The sequence below is a fragment of the Lingula anatina genome, chromosome 1 (genome assembly GCF_051362555.1).
Source record: "Lingula anatina isolate TDL-2025a chromosome 1, LinAna3.0, whole genome shotgun sequence".
Classification (NCBI taxonomy): domain Eukaryota; kingdom Metazoa; phylum Brachiopoda; class Lingulata; order Lingulida; family Lingulidae; genus Lingula; species Lingula anatina.
The window spans coordinates 41,676,547-41,693,908 of NC_141767.1; the positions used below are offsets into that span (position 1 = coordinate 41,676,547).

Consider the following 17,362-nt stretch of genomic DNA (forward strand, 5'->3'; position numbering starts at 1 on the left):
GAAGAAAATTTTCATACTGATTATTTTCCCTAAAGTGTTATAAACTGTCTGAAATCAGTACACTACAGATGCGTATACACATACAAACATCAAAATAGTATTTAAGTAAATTAAAAAAAAACAGTATTCAATAAACAAACACTACACAAGATATTAAGTCACCAATATAATGTGATCTGGCCAAAGAATTTTCAGACCAAACACAACCAAAATGCACTTTGAGAGCAGCATTATGAGGGACTCAGTTTCTTTTATTACGGTTTCCAACACACTAGTGTATATTAATAAACTGCAAAATGTGCACTTAATCTTTCACATCCTTGGACAGAAAGCATTTTCCCCATTAATCTCTGCAGGAATGCACAGTTAACATGCAAGGTGGATATCATCATAACTACAAACTTGTAAATGCAAAACACAAGTTGGCATTAATGTTTTAATTCACTTCAACTCTGTTACTAATCAAGGAATAAATGAGTAGGAGAATGGTTAAATGGTTGAATATATCTACAAATGATAGAACAAGATCTTATCCTAACAATTGACAAGTCAATATTAACCAACAGTACCACAGTCTTTAAAGGCACACAGTAAGTGTTAGACTTTTACATAGTAAAACTTCATTTTCCTGTAGATTTCAACACCTTTTTGTTAATCATCGAGGTATACCGTATCCTAGAAAAAATGTTAGCAGATTTATAATCCATAAACTGTTTTCACGGACAGACACGCCATATGTCACCATAACCTGCATCTGATCCCTTATTAACACCAGAAAAGGAAAACAGAAATAATCGTTATTCTTCAACTTACAAAACTGATTCTCAATACTTAAATAGAGCTTTTAAACAAACTTGTAATAGTAGATTGGGGACATTTCATTATTTCATATACTGGAATTTTTGTCTGTGAATTTCCAGAAATCTCAAGCCCTGCTTAACAACATTTGATAAATATCAACAATAACACTAGATTCATTAAAGATTGGTGATCATGTTGCTGTAAACCATAATGTGACATTGCATCAATGTTGACACAAACCATCTTATGTCTTTCCATCATTAAATTGCTTCTTCATCACTTAAAAACTGTATGCATGTTAATATTTCTGCCTATGACTTTTAATTGTCATTATAATCTATCTGTCTATTTGACAACTTTGATGTTTGAAAGAGTTCAAAGTTTCTAGCTACAGAGATACCTACTGATGAATTTCACTCTTGGTGGTAAAACTTTGAATAACAGAACTAAACAAGGCAGCAAAGCTGTCAAATGTACAGACAAAAAACAGGAAATAACTATGCACAAAATAGGCTACTGTCAATTCTGATGCAAAAGTACATTACGTTAAACTGCAAATTCAACATAAAATTTCAATTATGCTCAACAGGGTTGCATATATGCTGAAAAGTGAAAAAACAGCATAACTTCTACAATAATGGTCCGATTATGCTGATTTTCGAACTTGACCTGCGTTTTATGAATATTCATCAGCTCTGTAAATATAAAGCCAAAAAGTAAAACTGCCCTCCACTTATCGTGTTTACAAGGAAAGTGCACGGCGCCGACGGCGACGGCGACGACAGACGCAGGTGATGGCAATATGTACAGACACATCTGTGTCTGTACATAAAAAGTGCTTTTACAGATTGTAATTAATTCTGCAGTTTTGGATAGGGCATACCTTGGTGATAAAGTAAAAATTCCTGTAATTTCCAGAACATTTTTTAAACTCCGCTATATTAAGGTCTATCGCAAACTGCATGTCCCTGAACTGTGTTAAAAGGTGAAGGAGTGCAGTCCCATGGCCAGCAATTTCAAAGGAATTTTTTTTCTTTTTTTTTTTTGTTAACATGTTTCTTCTTCCATGAAATTTTTGTGTGCATCTAGATCAAATTTTACCCAGAGAGGACAAAAAGGGCACTTTGTTCAATCCCCCCCCCCCCGACCCCTGGCTACAGGCTTGGAGTAGAAAGGTGTCATGTCAAACAAACCAGTGCCAGTAGAAAAACCACACACAAATCAACATGACCCAATTACCTGGAGGCCAAAACAAATCTGCAAGATGACACACTAAAAGAGGAAGTTGAGATGAAAGATGGTTAACTAAAGATGACATAATGAAAGGTATATTCATATATAAACAGGAGTTTTAGTGCTTGGGAGATTAAGAACTTAATTAATCAATCAAAACATACATGTACAATGAAATTAGTTACACTACTAGTGAATCACATTTTCAATATTTTATCATATATTTTTTCATTATTTTAATTTTTCTTATGTTTTAGGTGAGTGTGTGTGTGTGTGTGTGTGTGTGTGTGTGTGTGTGTGTGTGTGTGTGTGTGCGCACACGTGTGTGTGTGTGTGTTGCATATCTACTATGTTCTATCAATGCACAGCTCTCAGTTTAATCAAAGAACACAAAATGTTCCTTTGACATAATATAATTTTAAAAATTTAAGGTGTACTAATATCACATTCTATCAAAAAAGTAAGAGAACTGTCACAATGAATAGCATACAGAAAGTGGAAAATATACGACATAATGTATTCAGAACAAAATGAGAAGGCAAAGCTACAACCAGCATAAGGTATATATGTTTAATAATTCAGTCAGAAGACTGATAAACAAGGTCTATCACCCAACATAGTGATACATATAAGTTGATCATTAGTGGGACATGAGTGTCAGCTAATTTGGATTTGGGATGTTGGTTCATTTGGTGAAACTTTTAAAAGTGAAAACTAACAGTACATGTAACAGCTGAAAGACTCAAAATGATTTACTAATCAGTAACTCCTCTCCAACTCAAAATTGTCTTCCCACATGCATTTCCACAAAAAATAGAGAACACTGACTACATGGCATCAAGAGGCCCATTGGTTCAAGTCATGAAGTAATGGTTTTTTGACTGACTTCACATTAAACACTCCAAGATCCCATTCCCAATGCTTAAGAAAATCACTTAAAATCACCGATCTGCAACATGCGTTTCAAAGTTTTCACAGGCCATCCTCCATACTAACAAATGTATGTTTTCTATTAAGTACAGTAGATCACATAGAGAAAAAAATGTACACTCTAGTAGTAAGGAGGTAAGTCCTTGAGCGCATTCAGAACAAACTGATCTGTGGACTAAATATGGCCAACCAACTTAAAAGCAATGCCCCTAATCCCCTGATGGTCTCTTTGCCTCCACACCTGCCAACGCTGCAGGGGTCTAAAAATAAAACCTCGGAGCCAAGATTTAATCCGCTTAATGGCACATGTGAAGGGAGGGAAACCATAAGGGTATTTTTGGACATAATAATATGTCCAAGGGGTATTTAAGGGTTTGATTTTAAGCAGGACCAGCCATATTTTGTCAGTGGATTAGTTAGTCTGCGGATCATCTGTTCTGATTGCGCTCTTTGTTAGTTCTCTGAATCCTCTGAGTATATACACAACACTGGATGGTTTGGCATGTACAAATTTAACATTATTTATTTACATTGTGGTGGCTTAAGTTTTCAGTTTATATATACTGACCATCTGAGCTGGATATTGATCTCATATCACAGGATCCTTTCCGCTGAGATCGGTAATCATGGGGCTTAGAACTGTGGTGGTCTGACAAGAGAACAAGAATTAATTAAGCTAATTCACTGAAATATTCTAAATGATCCATATTTTATTTTTCTCTCTTAGCTTTTTCAAATGCCAAAAATAACTAGAAAAATTTTTAATGTACAAACCCTAACACAAACACACACCTGGACCACAAACCAATCAGATTCAGAAGTCATCTGTAAGATCTTAACCAAACAGTTGACAATCCACATAAATAAACTGTAATTTTCAAAATCATTATCTATCTTCCCATATGTTAAAGTTAGTCATATTACAATTTCACTGGATTATCTAGCCCTGTACCTTACCAGAGTGTTCACAGTCCCTGTGGTACCTATCTAACTGGCAGTTTTCAGGGGCTGGGTTGCGTATTGCTACATAATGCCGGATTTTTCTGAAATAATAAAAGAAATATACATGTACATATATTTATATATATTTCCCGTTAAAAATCCAGCATCCTACAACCAATCAGTTGAGCAATAAGATTTTATCAAAAGTCCTGTTTTAGAACATGAAAAGATATCAAACTCAAATTCTGCTTCTCATTTTGTGACAAAGTTAAATACAAGGGATGCAATGACCATTTTATTTTTGAGAACAGAGGTCATATTTCAATGTCTGTTAATTTGTAATAATCAATCAAGGTCTAGATATCTCTAGGTCTATTCATCTTCACAACATCAATGGGCTTGAAAAGTCTAGTTTCAGTAGGATTCAAGTGAACACAGCATTTCAGATCTTTATAGGAAAAATGTGCATAAAAGAATTAAGTCCCCAGGAAAACCTGAAAAACATCTTACCCTCCTCCACCTTCAACTGGAAGAATGTGACAGTGGTGACACAGGCTCTCTCCAGTCTTCTTCTTTGCATAACATGTGCCTTCCCAAGACTAGAAAATGTTCAGGAATTGTATTATTTAAAGATAAGTATTTGTAAGTAAAATACAACAGTATTGGGCAGATATCATATGAAATCTAATTTGTAATAGTTTTATTACAAAATCATCACTTAAAGTGAAAATACAAGGAAATTTGTAAGGCCGCACATTAAATGTTACAAGATAAATTAAATAGAAAAAAATGCGTAAAACCAAATTTTTGATATTTTAAGCCAATACTAAAACAACTTGTAAATATAAGGCACATGCATTTTACAAAATAAAATCAAGTTGTTATTTTAGAATTTGATACAACATAATAGCAGCTCTAGATCACTTCCTAATACCAATAATTTTCTTTTTATCAATTCAAAAATAAAAATAATTTTCACACAATTTCAGTATCATACATTGTAAATAACCAGGTGCTGCATACCTTCCCTTTCTTTAACTGAGCAAACACATTCTCTTGGTGCTCAGCGTTGTTCTTCTCACAATTAGGCAGCTTCCGGATATCTTTCCCGAGAAGCTCATCTAAGGTATAACCAAGCATGCTCTCATAGGCAGGGTTCACATACTGTAAATACATTATAAAGTGCATCTTATGTTATTGTTTATCTTTATTTTGTTTATTCATTTTTTTAAATTCCAAACTGGTAATTACAACTGGCATACATGCATATATCTCAAAAGCATTCAAACATTTTGAAGCAATCGTCTGTATTCAGTTGATCCAAACTATTTGTGCACAGCTGTCCTTGAGTTTAAGCATTTTTTTCCTTTTATTATTTGAGTACTAGTATAAATGTAAATTATTGAATGTAGGCATTCTTGAGTTTCAGCGAACCTTCCCTATCCAATTATGGTCTCTGTAACAGTATTACAAATAGCAGGCTTTTGAAAACCTATACATTCATTCTCATCATTACATTATTGACTTACTTTCTTTAACTGCATTGATATACCACACTGAATAAAACAGAAACTATTAGTTTTTCCCCCTGTAAGAAATATCATCAAGCTGGTATTCAATCACTCAATCATTTAGCAATGTCAACATTAAAATACCTGCTGTGTACTAATTACCTGTACAATATGGTCCTTGCTGGTGATTTCAATAGCATCACTGCTGTGTTCTAATGCTGCGAATAATGCATCGCATGCACGTAATTTAAGCTGGGATCGTAACTCGCCATGTTCTATGGAGACCAACTCATTCAAACATGTGCCTACATTATGGTTTTCTATAAAACGCTGGAAACAAAGCAAAAAAAGTATCAGCATATCTACTTGAGTTAAAGGGATGTTTTTCAATGGTAGAGCCATGCATGTATAGTTTTCTCATGTTACTTTCCTACGCAATCTATACAAGAATTTGCAATTGTGGTTTAATTTTTACAGAAGGCTACTAAATGGCAATAGCAATGACAAGATATGCAGAGATTTGTGTCTGAATGAAGACATTCACATACAGTAACTGTTGGAATGTAAAGTTGCTGATACTTAACATGTCAGCTGAGTAATATTTTTTTCTCTACACAATCACAGAGACATACTACGATAACTTATACGTAACTTTTATACCTTTTTAAAACTAATATTGAAAACATCTTGTATGTTTTACAAATAAAAAATAAATATGAAAAAAACCATCTACTTTTGAAGGTGTACCCTGTCAAATACCTGGGATGCCAGTGACAGAAATATGGACAAGAAAATGAAGATATCCAATAATTTCAACCTATGGGTCAACTCAACAAAACTGTGTATTGTGACAACATAATGTTGATGTAGAGGAGACTCACAAGTTCCGAGACTCAGGGTGACAATTCTGATCCAAGACTTCTCTCTGAATGTACTAATAGACTCACCCTATTGAATCCTGCTTGTAAAAGAGGTAAGATTGGTGCTTCTTCTCTGTCTGAAGAACTGAAGGATAAGAGAAAACAAATCATTCTGTTTGTCTTGAATGAAATTATTTAACTATAATATGCAATCATGAATATTTATTTCTTGAAATAATTTCCCCCATACCAATGTTAATATCTTTATAATGACAAAGCTACTTACGGATGTCAAATAAATTCTCATGTACCATCATCTTTTAACAATATATTCTCCCGTTTCTAACATTTTATTGTGAAAAATAGGAAGAAATAAGTTTCCATTAAACCATTAGAATAATTATCATATATTTATACAATTCATATTTTCTGCCCACTGAAATTTCCCTCATATCTAGGGTCTTAATTATGATCAGGAGAGACAACAAGCTGTGGGAATGGAAAATTATCTCACTCACGTCTTTTTGGTAACAGCTATAAGTATTGTGTATTTACTGGCTTTGGTTGCTCTAATAGACCTGAAAATAAAATAGTATATAGTATGTTGTGAAGGGATTTAATAAATACATTACAAAGCTGCATTTTATCAAAATCACTTTAAGGTGGTACATGTAACTAGCCCCAAAGCACTGACTGTTAGACCAAATATAGCATATTTCACATAGGTTTCAGAGGAAAGATCGGTTGTATCAAAACTTTATAACATTTCAAAACTAGCACATGGAACTAGCCCCAAACAAGCAGGGCCCTAAGTCAAATGGGCATAATCATAATACATCAGTATCATCAAAAGGTCAACATGCACAGAGAAAAAGGAATCATGATCATGGGTTTCAACAAAAATACAGTCAAGCTATTATGCTTACACATGGTACATGTAACAAGCAAAAGCTCCCAGTAACTACGATAGCCCCTAGTAAGGTCATATTATAAAGCAATTTGTTGTGATAATTTAAAGCAACTGTCACTATCAGGTAAATTGTGCCTTCCTGTTAGCCATCTTTCCAGGTGTAGCCCATCTCTCAGCACAGAGGGCATGAAAGCATGCAGGAGTCCCCCTTTATCACTGCTCCTGCACACACCTTCCTACCTACATCTACACATCACTCACTGCCAACAGAAATGCTTCTACCAATTTATCTCCACTCAGTCGAAACTGCAGAATTCTAACATGTTTTTTATTTTCACCTTATTCATTTATTGAGAAAAATTCAATTTCTGTTTTTCTTTTTTTTTCATTTTCTCCAATTCATTTATTAATAAAAATTCAATTTCTATTTTTTTTATTTCTTTTTTTATTTTTTATTGTAATTTTTTAAGAGGGGGCAAGTAGAGGTATTGCTTTATCTTGAAGCATGCCAAAAAGACTAATTCAATGCAGATTTTCAAAATGAATTTTCTTTGAAATGTCATGAATGGTACTTTATCAGTCCTGCATATCATAGATGTATACCTTATTTTGGTATCAACATTCCAGAAACACCACAACCTTATACATAAATGATATATGTTTTGGCAAACATTTGCACATTTACAGAAAAAAAATCTAACATACTGTTTTCACCCCAAAACATCACCTTTATTGTATATGTTACAGTCTCTGATGTTTGCATAATGAACGCCAAAACCTGCTATAAAGCATTATCAAAATGATTACAAAGAAAATAGTCAACTTTATTAAACCATGACAGGACTAATATAGACTTGCCCTTCAAGAAATCGACGGAAAATAGCTCTTTTTCAATTTTGAATGGGCACTGTAGAAAACATATAACAGCTAAAGCTCTCAAATTAAGCACATATGTGTGATATCATGTGAAGAATAAGTTCTGTAAATTTCAATCCAAGCAGTTGAGTACATTTTGAGACAGAACGCTTTAAATGTGCAGCAAACCGTAACGCTAATCCCTTCAAGATCTCGACGAAAACCGGAAGTGCGTCATGACGTCACTCGCTTGTACTTGGAAAGCTGCTGGGTGATTTTCCGATGAGAAATATTTCGTGGCTTATACAAATGTTCGGAAAATGACCATGCAGATTAAAGAAAATTCACTTATCAAAATTGAAACTGCGTTATTACATAGAAAAACATTGTGCATTCCTGACCTCGACTTGTCAGTGTAAACAAAGTGTACTGAACGCATCGCAAGCAAGCACGTGAATGCCGCGTTTGATACTTTGTATCAGACGCTTCATTTTACTTGACAACACAGTGTTTATTCACCACTTTACAGATACTTACAAAATCGCTGCGCGCATGCGTGAGAATTGCATTGTGGGAAAAAATAGAGCAAAACAAAAACAGCGAGTATACGAATAATGGGGAATAACCTCGACGATCACACACTCTGGTCCATGATTGTAAAATTAGCGGGAAATTACCTTTCTCGATACCTTCTATCATTTCTGCAACTTGAAACACAGCAGGTAGTCATTATTTTGTGTTCAAGAGCCTTCGCGCCATGAGTTCACGCTCTTTCCCCCTCCCACAATGCAGTTCGAGTTTCCTGTCGACGTACAACTGTAAAGTGATGAATGATGGGCATGACAGGAAATACAGTGCAAAAAACACGCACTTCCGGTTTTCGTCGATTTCTTGAAGGCGTCGATTTCTTGAAGGGCGAGTCTACTTGAATCTGGGGCAGAAAACAACTAACAAAAGATGAACAACTTCACTGTACGTTGTATATGAATGCACATAAGATAATATAAGATGGAAATACCATCTTAGTACAAGCTGGTAGTTAAAGTGGAGTTCAATACACTGCTGGTTTTCTCATTTCCAGTCATCAAATCTATTTCACACCTGGGCAATTACAAGAAGGCATGACCAACAGTCCAGCAACCAGTCAATGGTGCTGTTTGTATAGTGAGGTCGATCAGATTTCTAGAGTTTCTGAATAATGATAATATCATTTTAAGAATATTTCAGCATTGGTCAATCAGTATTATTCTAGTTTAAACTACAGCAAACTTGTGCATCCCTAAAAACGTCTTTTTCTTATGTTTATGGAGGATATGAGAGCTGAAAATATAACTGTTATGGAAAGTAACCATTATTTTGGAAACACATATTTCACATGAAATGTGCCAACATTTTTTTTAGCCAAATCAGTCTTTTTCTATTCCCCTTTAATGTTTTTGTACTCATTAGTAAAACATTCTACATAAAAGCAATACTATATATGTACTGATAATGGGACTGAGTATACCTGCATAAGGTCTCTGCATCAAAGTGCTTGGAATGTCTATGATCGATAACTACGACATCTGGGTGTTTGTCCAGAAAGATGTCCAAGGCGGTCTCCGAGTTACGAGCGAGGTTGCATTTATATCCGGCTTTGTCTGCTGCAAACCAGAAGCTATCGCTCTGCCCGTCATCCTTCCCAAACACCAGCAGAATCTAAAAAGAGACAAAATTTAATACAAAATAGGCATGCATGGAATTTATATATTTAAGTAAAAAAATAAAATAAAATTTTCATATAACTACATAAATGCTAAGAGAAGGCTGTAAAAAGGTTGTATGTTGGAAGAAAAGAATTGGATGCCGCTGTACATGCATGCACCAATACATAAACATTCATGCCATTTTTATTATTTTTCTTTTCAGGGCAAACTCAGAAATTTGCTGTGACTATTTAATGAAAGAACATGTAGATTCCTAGTATTGTGCAGCAAAGACATAACCCTCATCTTAAAAGAATATACATGGGTCATTCCACCATAAAAAGTGAGCATTTGAGTAACATTGGTACATGTAACACACATTTTGAGTAGCATTTGAGTGACTGGTTAATATCGCCTTTTGATTATTGTTGATTTCTTTTCATATTGGAGTTTATGAAAATAATACAGCACGTCAAAATTATGCAAATATAACACAACATTTGTGCCTCACCAATGCAGTAAAAGTGTTTCTTCAATCGATCCAATTATAGTAGTGCCTGCTATATAAATGCAAACTTTTTCCATGTTGTCAATGTCTTTGTACTTTCTCTTTTGCATTGAAAAATATGAAACTTGCAATCTAAATCCCTTTTAAATGCAGGTTCGCCTACAGAGTACAGTGTCTGTACAAAAAAATTAAGTCACATTATCTGTGTGTCCCAATAACAAACATGTCAGCTTAGTCTATAATTGTTTTTGTTAGAACACAAAATGTTTATCAAACCAATTTGACACAAAGAAAATACAACAATCACAAACATTTCATTAAGTAAAACAATAAAAGGCAGCAACATTCTGGCATGTAAAACATGGCCCCCAATACTTAAAAAAAAACTTCTCAACAATCCAAAACAAGTGTCAATCAACACAGAAGTCATGACAAACAAACAGGATGACATTTTATCATTATCTTCTCTGGGATGAAAAATACAACATTGTGAAACATAACCATTGGTCCTATAGACAAATTTATGAAAATATGAAACGATCTATGAAATTTGTCCCTGTTTTTTTTATTTTTCATGCACTGGCAGTCTAATAAGTTTTTTTAGGAGAAATAAACCATAATATTTGTGGTCAAAATTCACCTGAATGCATGCACTACTTAAAAAATCTTCCTGGGGGGGGGGGCATGCCCCCAGACCCCACAAGCCTGCTGGGATCGTAGAAATTTTGGTTCTAAAAGAAACTACAGGTCTATAGATTCCCAGAATCTCATTATAGACCAACATCTATGGAGTCATAAATTGCTATGTGAGAAACTGAATTACAATAAAATATTATGTTGCATTTACACAATCCATTGTTAAGACGAGGTGGAATTCATCCGAATGGGTTTATTCACATGGCATAGGGAAAGCTGATTACAATTTATCATACATAGACCACAGCAGGTGGTGTTCACATTAAGTAATGACATCATGCCAACCAAAACAGAATCACTCTATGTTTATGGTATGTGCGAGGGCGGCCAAAATGAATACAAGAAATACCATATTTCAGGCAGTTTTTTCAGAGAAGTTACCATGTTTCGCTGCCTTATTTACCTCTTAAACTATCAAGGGTCTGTAAGAAAGTGAGGAACAACTTGTTGATGGAATAATGACAGGAAAATGTTAACCTAACTCACTGAATTCTTCCATTTCCCAAGCTGCATTTGAAGCATACTTCAAGGGGTGGCAGACAGTTCAAACTCCCAGAAAATCCTTAGAACCTATATAACTTATTTATAACAAAAACATCCCTGCTCCGAAAAAAGGCGAGAGTTGTAATGAAAATTTAAAGCAGGCAATTAATTATCAGACATACAAAGACATTTATGAAAACCTGTATGGTTCTAGGTGACATGATAATATTACCATGTTGAACATAACTATGCATACCCATATCATTTCTTCAAACAAATTGGTAAATTGATGGGGTTTATCTGTATCCCTGTGGCATGCGTAAAAGAAAGCGCCTCCATGAGCTATCACTTTTCAATTTCTGCCCACTCTGCTTAAGGTAATGGTGCGTGCTGATTAACTCCATGATGGACACATCAGCTTTCTGATGCCGGGCCAAGAAGAAGTTAGACTTCAATGTGAAAAGCTATGTCAGTTAATCCCTGTTCAAACTACATGTTAAAAACAACAGTGGAGGATATCAGGATAGTCTCATAGTTATCAGTTATCCAAACATACTTCTTGCATTCAAATGCACAAGAACAGAGCCAGATAATCAACCACAGGCTTCAAATGCCATTATGATCATACTAAAATGAAATGTTTTCAATTTTTAAAAAATCTACTTAAAAATATCTGCAACAAATACAGGCTACAAAGTTGTGTTAAACGTGTTCCTTTAAATTACAAGTATAGACTGTCACAGATGTCTTCAAAGTGACAAAATTCACAAATAAATATTTTGCTCCAATTTAATAGACAATGCCTTTAAAAACTTTCAAAAATATACTGACAGCTTCAAATTCTGTTTTAAGTTTGTTAAAGCAGCATGAGACAGGTAATTTTTCTAATCGCAGCATCTTGTAGTATTGCTGTAGTATCCTATGTTGTATTTACACCAAACTCCGACACTACTTAAGCACTTGCACTAAGTTACACAGCAACAGAGAGAGACAACTTTGATCTAAATTCAAGCACTATATTAAATAGCGTTGTTGTCGAAGGTTAAAATGACCACATAGGAAATGTTCTACAGGAGAACTTAAGTCCCAAAATTAATCTAAACTTTAATACCAAAATTTTGGTCTAATTTGGTTTAAGATAGATTCATAACCATCCACTTACATTAAGTAAGAATTGGTCTGAAACATTTGTCGTCTTTCTCTCTATTAAAAATCAAAACATTTCTTTTAATTGCACTACTACACTGAATAATCTACGGTCATAAAAGACTAAAATTTTGGTATAAAATTTTGGACATATTTCAGACTATAGTACTCCAATTGATACAACCCCTGCTGATAGGAAAGGTTAAACATGTTTTGGCCAGCAATTAAAGAAGAATAAAATTGCTACTAATTACTTGATTAATAAGAAAGATGTCCCTCAACATGTTCCTCATGTATATAAAAATGCATACAAACACAACATACAAACATATACAGACATTTCTTTCTTCATTTTTGTAAAGAAAAGAAAGTGATCAGGCCTCAGACGTATAGGGAATTTTAAAATTCCTTTCAGTCAATTTCTCATTGATTTGGATGGAATTTGATTCATTTGCTCAAACAAAATATGTTCTATCAGGGAGTGCACATCACATCAACTTCTCACATTGTTTTCTACTCAAATAGCAAGAAAAATAAAGGCATTTCCACTGGGAACTAACTCAGAAAATAAAGAAAAATATTCCTAATTAACAACATTACCTTTGACATTTCTACAGAGATGTACGGGAGACTGGCACGCCATGTAGTAACCAACCATATACAATTTCAGGTATTTTTCAAAACAACAGCTTGAGGAAAGGTGAGACATTCAAGTGAGTTGCCATGGTAACCACTATATCCCACGTTGGTTCATGGCTAGCATCCATTTTGGTAAACAAATTAGTTTTGTATCTTTACAGCATGCACTGAACTTGCCTTGTGGAAGACTTTTACTAGAATGGTAGAAGACTCTAGTTCATTCACCTTCGCAGATATGGTCATCTTACTTTCTTTAAGAAAGAAGAGCTAATGTTTTTCTGCCAGCGTAACCATAGTTACTATTTCACTAGATAGATTTCCAATGGAAAACTGAAATAATAATACTGAAGGGCTACTTTCATGGGATTTTCCTGACAAAATGAATTTTCCTGGGATAAAGAGCAATTCTCTCTTACTAACACATACATTGCTTGACCAGTCTTTAAACTTAGATTCAATGTTTTTATTCCATTTTTAATAGAATACTTTAGTTGAAATGACTGGCCAGTCATTATAAACAAAATATACCATCACATGCATCGCCTTGTTTTCACACAAGTAAATGTTAGCTTGCTTTTTTATCACCATCCTGTGCCATGTATAATACAGATGTTGCAAGCTGGCAATGGCTACCAGAGAGGTTGAAAAGATAGTAAGGACAAAAGGTACACATCAGATAAGATATTTTTTAAGAATTTTATTGTCTTTGGAGTCTGAATTAGGAAATTTAAGAAACTTAACTGTACATAAATATGACAGAGGGGGATTTTCAACTGCATGGAGAGTCTCTAATAATTCATTTTGGTGGTAAAATCCCACAGAGTGGCCCTTTAACCTTTTGGAAATCTCTTTATGTCTGATTTATGAAACATGAAACAGTACACAGATATGGAATTAATGAAATAATGTTTTAACTACATAATATAAAAATGTATTTAAATTGGAGAAACATTCCCTTGGTATTATTCTTATTAATAACTGAGAGTCCTTTCTCATGATTGAATGCCAAGTTTAAATAATAGAGAATAAAGTCTTCATTGTAATCAAATATGTTGCCTATTAGGAGGTCAGATTCTTGTTTAATAACATAATCAAGTGACAGTTTACAAAACCCACAAGGCAAACTTATATCAATAAATTCCCCATGAGCTCAAAATGAAGATGCCCCTGATCAAATGTAAAGGTCACTTTCAGATGCTTATCGTTAGTTTGATCAATTACTTGATGATTCATAATTGGTCAATAATGGATGCATGATTCTTAGAAACCCACCAGCATGATCATGGTCAAGAGGTTATGAACTTTATAAGAACTCTCACTGGTGCAAAATTCCTGGTCAATAAATATCATACAAATTACAGATCATATTTATATTCTGAAATTGTCTCCCTTTTCCCATTTCTCTCCCTTCTCCTCTATCTGCATTTTCAAGCAAGCAAACTTTAATCCTCTTTTCACCAATACATTTTTCATAAATCTCAGGCCTCATAAACGGATTAGGCGTTTCCTAGCACGAGCCTCAGATTCCCGAGCGCAAACGCCAATATTAATGAGCCCCACCTCAGATTAACAAGCACAATGTAAAGTTACCGAGCACAAACTTAGCGTTTCCAAGCACTAGCCGTTGATCTGCTTATTTACCTGTTCGGTATGTTCCGTATGAGCCGAAGGTTGTCGAGAACGCATTGCTGTTGTATTAATACGCGGTATGGATAGTGGAATATACTAATGCAGTAGTTTGGTTTGTTTTGAGAATTTTACATATTTATTTTGCTCAAGTTAAAATATTGATACATGGAAACAGATATTTCTGAGTCGGTGAAAATAGTCGATGAATCATTTTTTATTTGCATCCTATTTATCATTTCCGTAGTGTCATTATTTAGGTGCTCACATAGTCCATGTGCTTAGAATAATCACGACAATTCTCTTCAAAATCTGTCAGTAATGATCTAGCCACTTTATATGGTCGTGCCATGGATGTTAAAAATCCTTTTTTTTCGTCAAGAGACAGAAAGGGGAGATAATATTACTTGTTTGCGCCCAGAAATCTCTGAAAGTTCAACCGTTATGTCTCTTGTATCTTCCGCCATCTTGAAAATAGTCCTGAGTTGATAAAAAGAACCCGTATGTAAGCAGCCGTGGGCCCCGCTGGAAACTGGACAAATTGATAGTGCTTGGAAATGCCAAGTTTGTGCTCGGTAACTTTACGTTGTGCTTGTTAATCTGAGGTGGGGCTCGTTAATATTGGCGTTTGCGCGAGGGAATCTGAGGCTCTTGCTCAGAAACGGCAATTATCATTTATTAGGGCTGAATCTGAAGAAAAACTGATGATATTAAAACATGTTCCACCCATTTTATAAACCAGGAAGCAAAGCTGTCTATTATGGACAGATATATAAATGACAAAGCTGATAGATGCACTAATGTAAAATGATGACAATGCACAAAATGTGTCAATTTTGATGCAATATTACATAATGCTTATGAGCATAATCCCCACAAAATTTCAATAATATGTTATCAGTACTGTGGAAATTCAGAAAATGTTACTGGGGCAGAACTCCAGGCCCAGGTGACTTTAAAGTCACACCCTGAAGATGAAATGCCAATTTGTGAAAAAAGGAAAATTTGCAAAAAAACTGCAAACCAAAAAAAAAAAAAAGGCATTATAAAGTTGTCATTTAAATTTGTCATGTATTTTGGTGCTGCAAATCATTCTGGTAAGTTTTAGGTCCTATTCGCACAGACGCCATTGGTCTATGTGGAGTGACCCAAGTCTGTGGGGACTCTCACTGACTGCAATCAGCTTAACTGACAGACACTTCTCCTTCTGACATTAAGTAAAATACAGAAAAGCTAGTGATTATAAGAGTTCTTGGAAACAAGAACAGACGTGTCATTCAGATAAGTTGATTGCACTTAACGAGTCTCTGCAGATCTATCCATATAGACCAATGGTGCCTATGGGCATGGGGTCTAAATGGACAATAAGTGACTTGGTTTTTCATTTATAGCATAAACTGTGAAAAGTGCATGGTGCAGATGAGGCCAAAGATGCTGGTGACAATGACAACAGGCACAGGTTACATGGCTACATGTCTAGACACATTGAGATACAAATTGTCTGTAAAAAAAAAAAAAAAAAAAAAAAAAAAAAAAAAAAAAAAAACAGAACATTGTGGGAAATGCTGTCTGTTACCAAAAAAAGTTCATTTAAAATCTTGACTATTTACTCCGAGACTCATGGTTTACCTGCAATCTAAATATGAGATGTAAGATGGTTTTTACAGGAATATGTGTTTACTAGGAAAATTTTGTTCAGTTGATAATCTATTTTCCTGGAAAATCTCCTTTGGTAGCCCTAAAATTGGTGCAGATAAACCTCGCCGATGAACTAAATCAAATGGAATTTATCACATTTTAAATTATAAGGGGTTGATTAATTTAGGTTGCCCTTTGAGAGTTTAAATACATAAATGTAAATTGGAAATTAACTTAAGCATAAACAGGATACTATAACTACTTTGTGAAATTAGTATTCATTGTCAAATCTGTCTGTTGTCTGGTAATACTGAAATCTTTGTTTTCATTAATTTGATATTATGTCCATGTCTTTTTTTATTTTTTTCAAAGGAAGGTAAGGGAAATAGGGACTTTCAATTTTCAACCTTGGAAAAAGTTAACTATATCTCTAGTCATTGTACAGTAAAAGTTAAATATGTAAAACTAGACAGAGATGTGGTCTCTCAAACAGAATAATTATGTATCACATTTCTTGGACAAATGAACACCCCCATTTATTTCTTGGGAATTCACATCATCATCCCCCATTCACAGCTTGATGACATTCCAGGAAAGCTGTAGAAAGTGCTGTGGTGTCTGGAGCAAAGAACTTCAATGGAAGCATCTCAATAAAAGAATAGAAGTGCTAGAAAAATGTGTGCCAACATCAAAAATTATGTGATTTAGACCAACATTTCTATTAAGAATTCTCAGGGCAGATACAGGTGACTTAATAGACTTATGTTTACATATTCTCTCAATGCCAAATTCTAAATTAATTTTAGGTTAGATACACATATATAACATTTAATTATTCTTTCACCAAGTAATTGGCTTGGCACATAAATGGTCTAGCTACAAACTGTAAGATTTCACAA

At 34.4% G+C, this 17,362-nt stretch overlaps 1 protein-coding gene across 9 annotated transcripts in view; it reads right to left on the reverse strand.

Annotated features, from left to right (window-relative positions):
- LOC106163080 (high affinity cAMP-specific and IBMX-insensitive 3',5'-cyclic phosphodiesterase 8B) overlaps positions 1-17,362 on the reverse strand; it is a 71,327-nt gene that overhangs the window by 16,013 nt on the left and 37,952 nt on the right. For 7 of the 9 annotated variants that reach the window (XM_013540553.3, XM_013540551.2, XM_013540555.2 and 4 more), the window contains 9 exons: positions 9,550-9,740; positions 6,796-6,855; positions 6,365-6,422; positions 5,580-5,747; positions 4,930-5,070; positions 4,417-4,505; positions 3,922-4,007; positions 3,533-3,613; positions 2,041-2,073 (listed from right to left, as the gene is read on the reverse strand). In XM_013540553.3, the coding sequence (XP_013396007.1) occupies positions 2,041-2,073; positions 3,533-3,613; positions 3,922-4,007; positions 4,417-4,505; positions 4,930-5,070; positions 5,580-5,747; positions 6,365-6,422; positions 6,796-6,855; positions 9,550-9,740 (907 nt within the window). Of the gene's footprint in view, positions 1-2,040; positions 2,074-3,532; positions 3,614-3,921; positions 4,008-4,416; positions 4,506-4,929; positions 5,071-5,579; positions 5,748-6,364; positions 6,423-6,795; positions 6,856-9,549; positions 9,741-11,670; positions 11,846-17,362 lie in introns of those variants that run through there. The other 2 variants (XM_087007179.1, XM_013540552.3) reach the window with 2 other exon arrangements.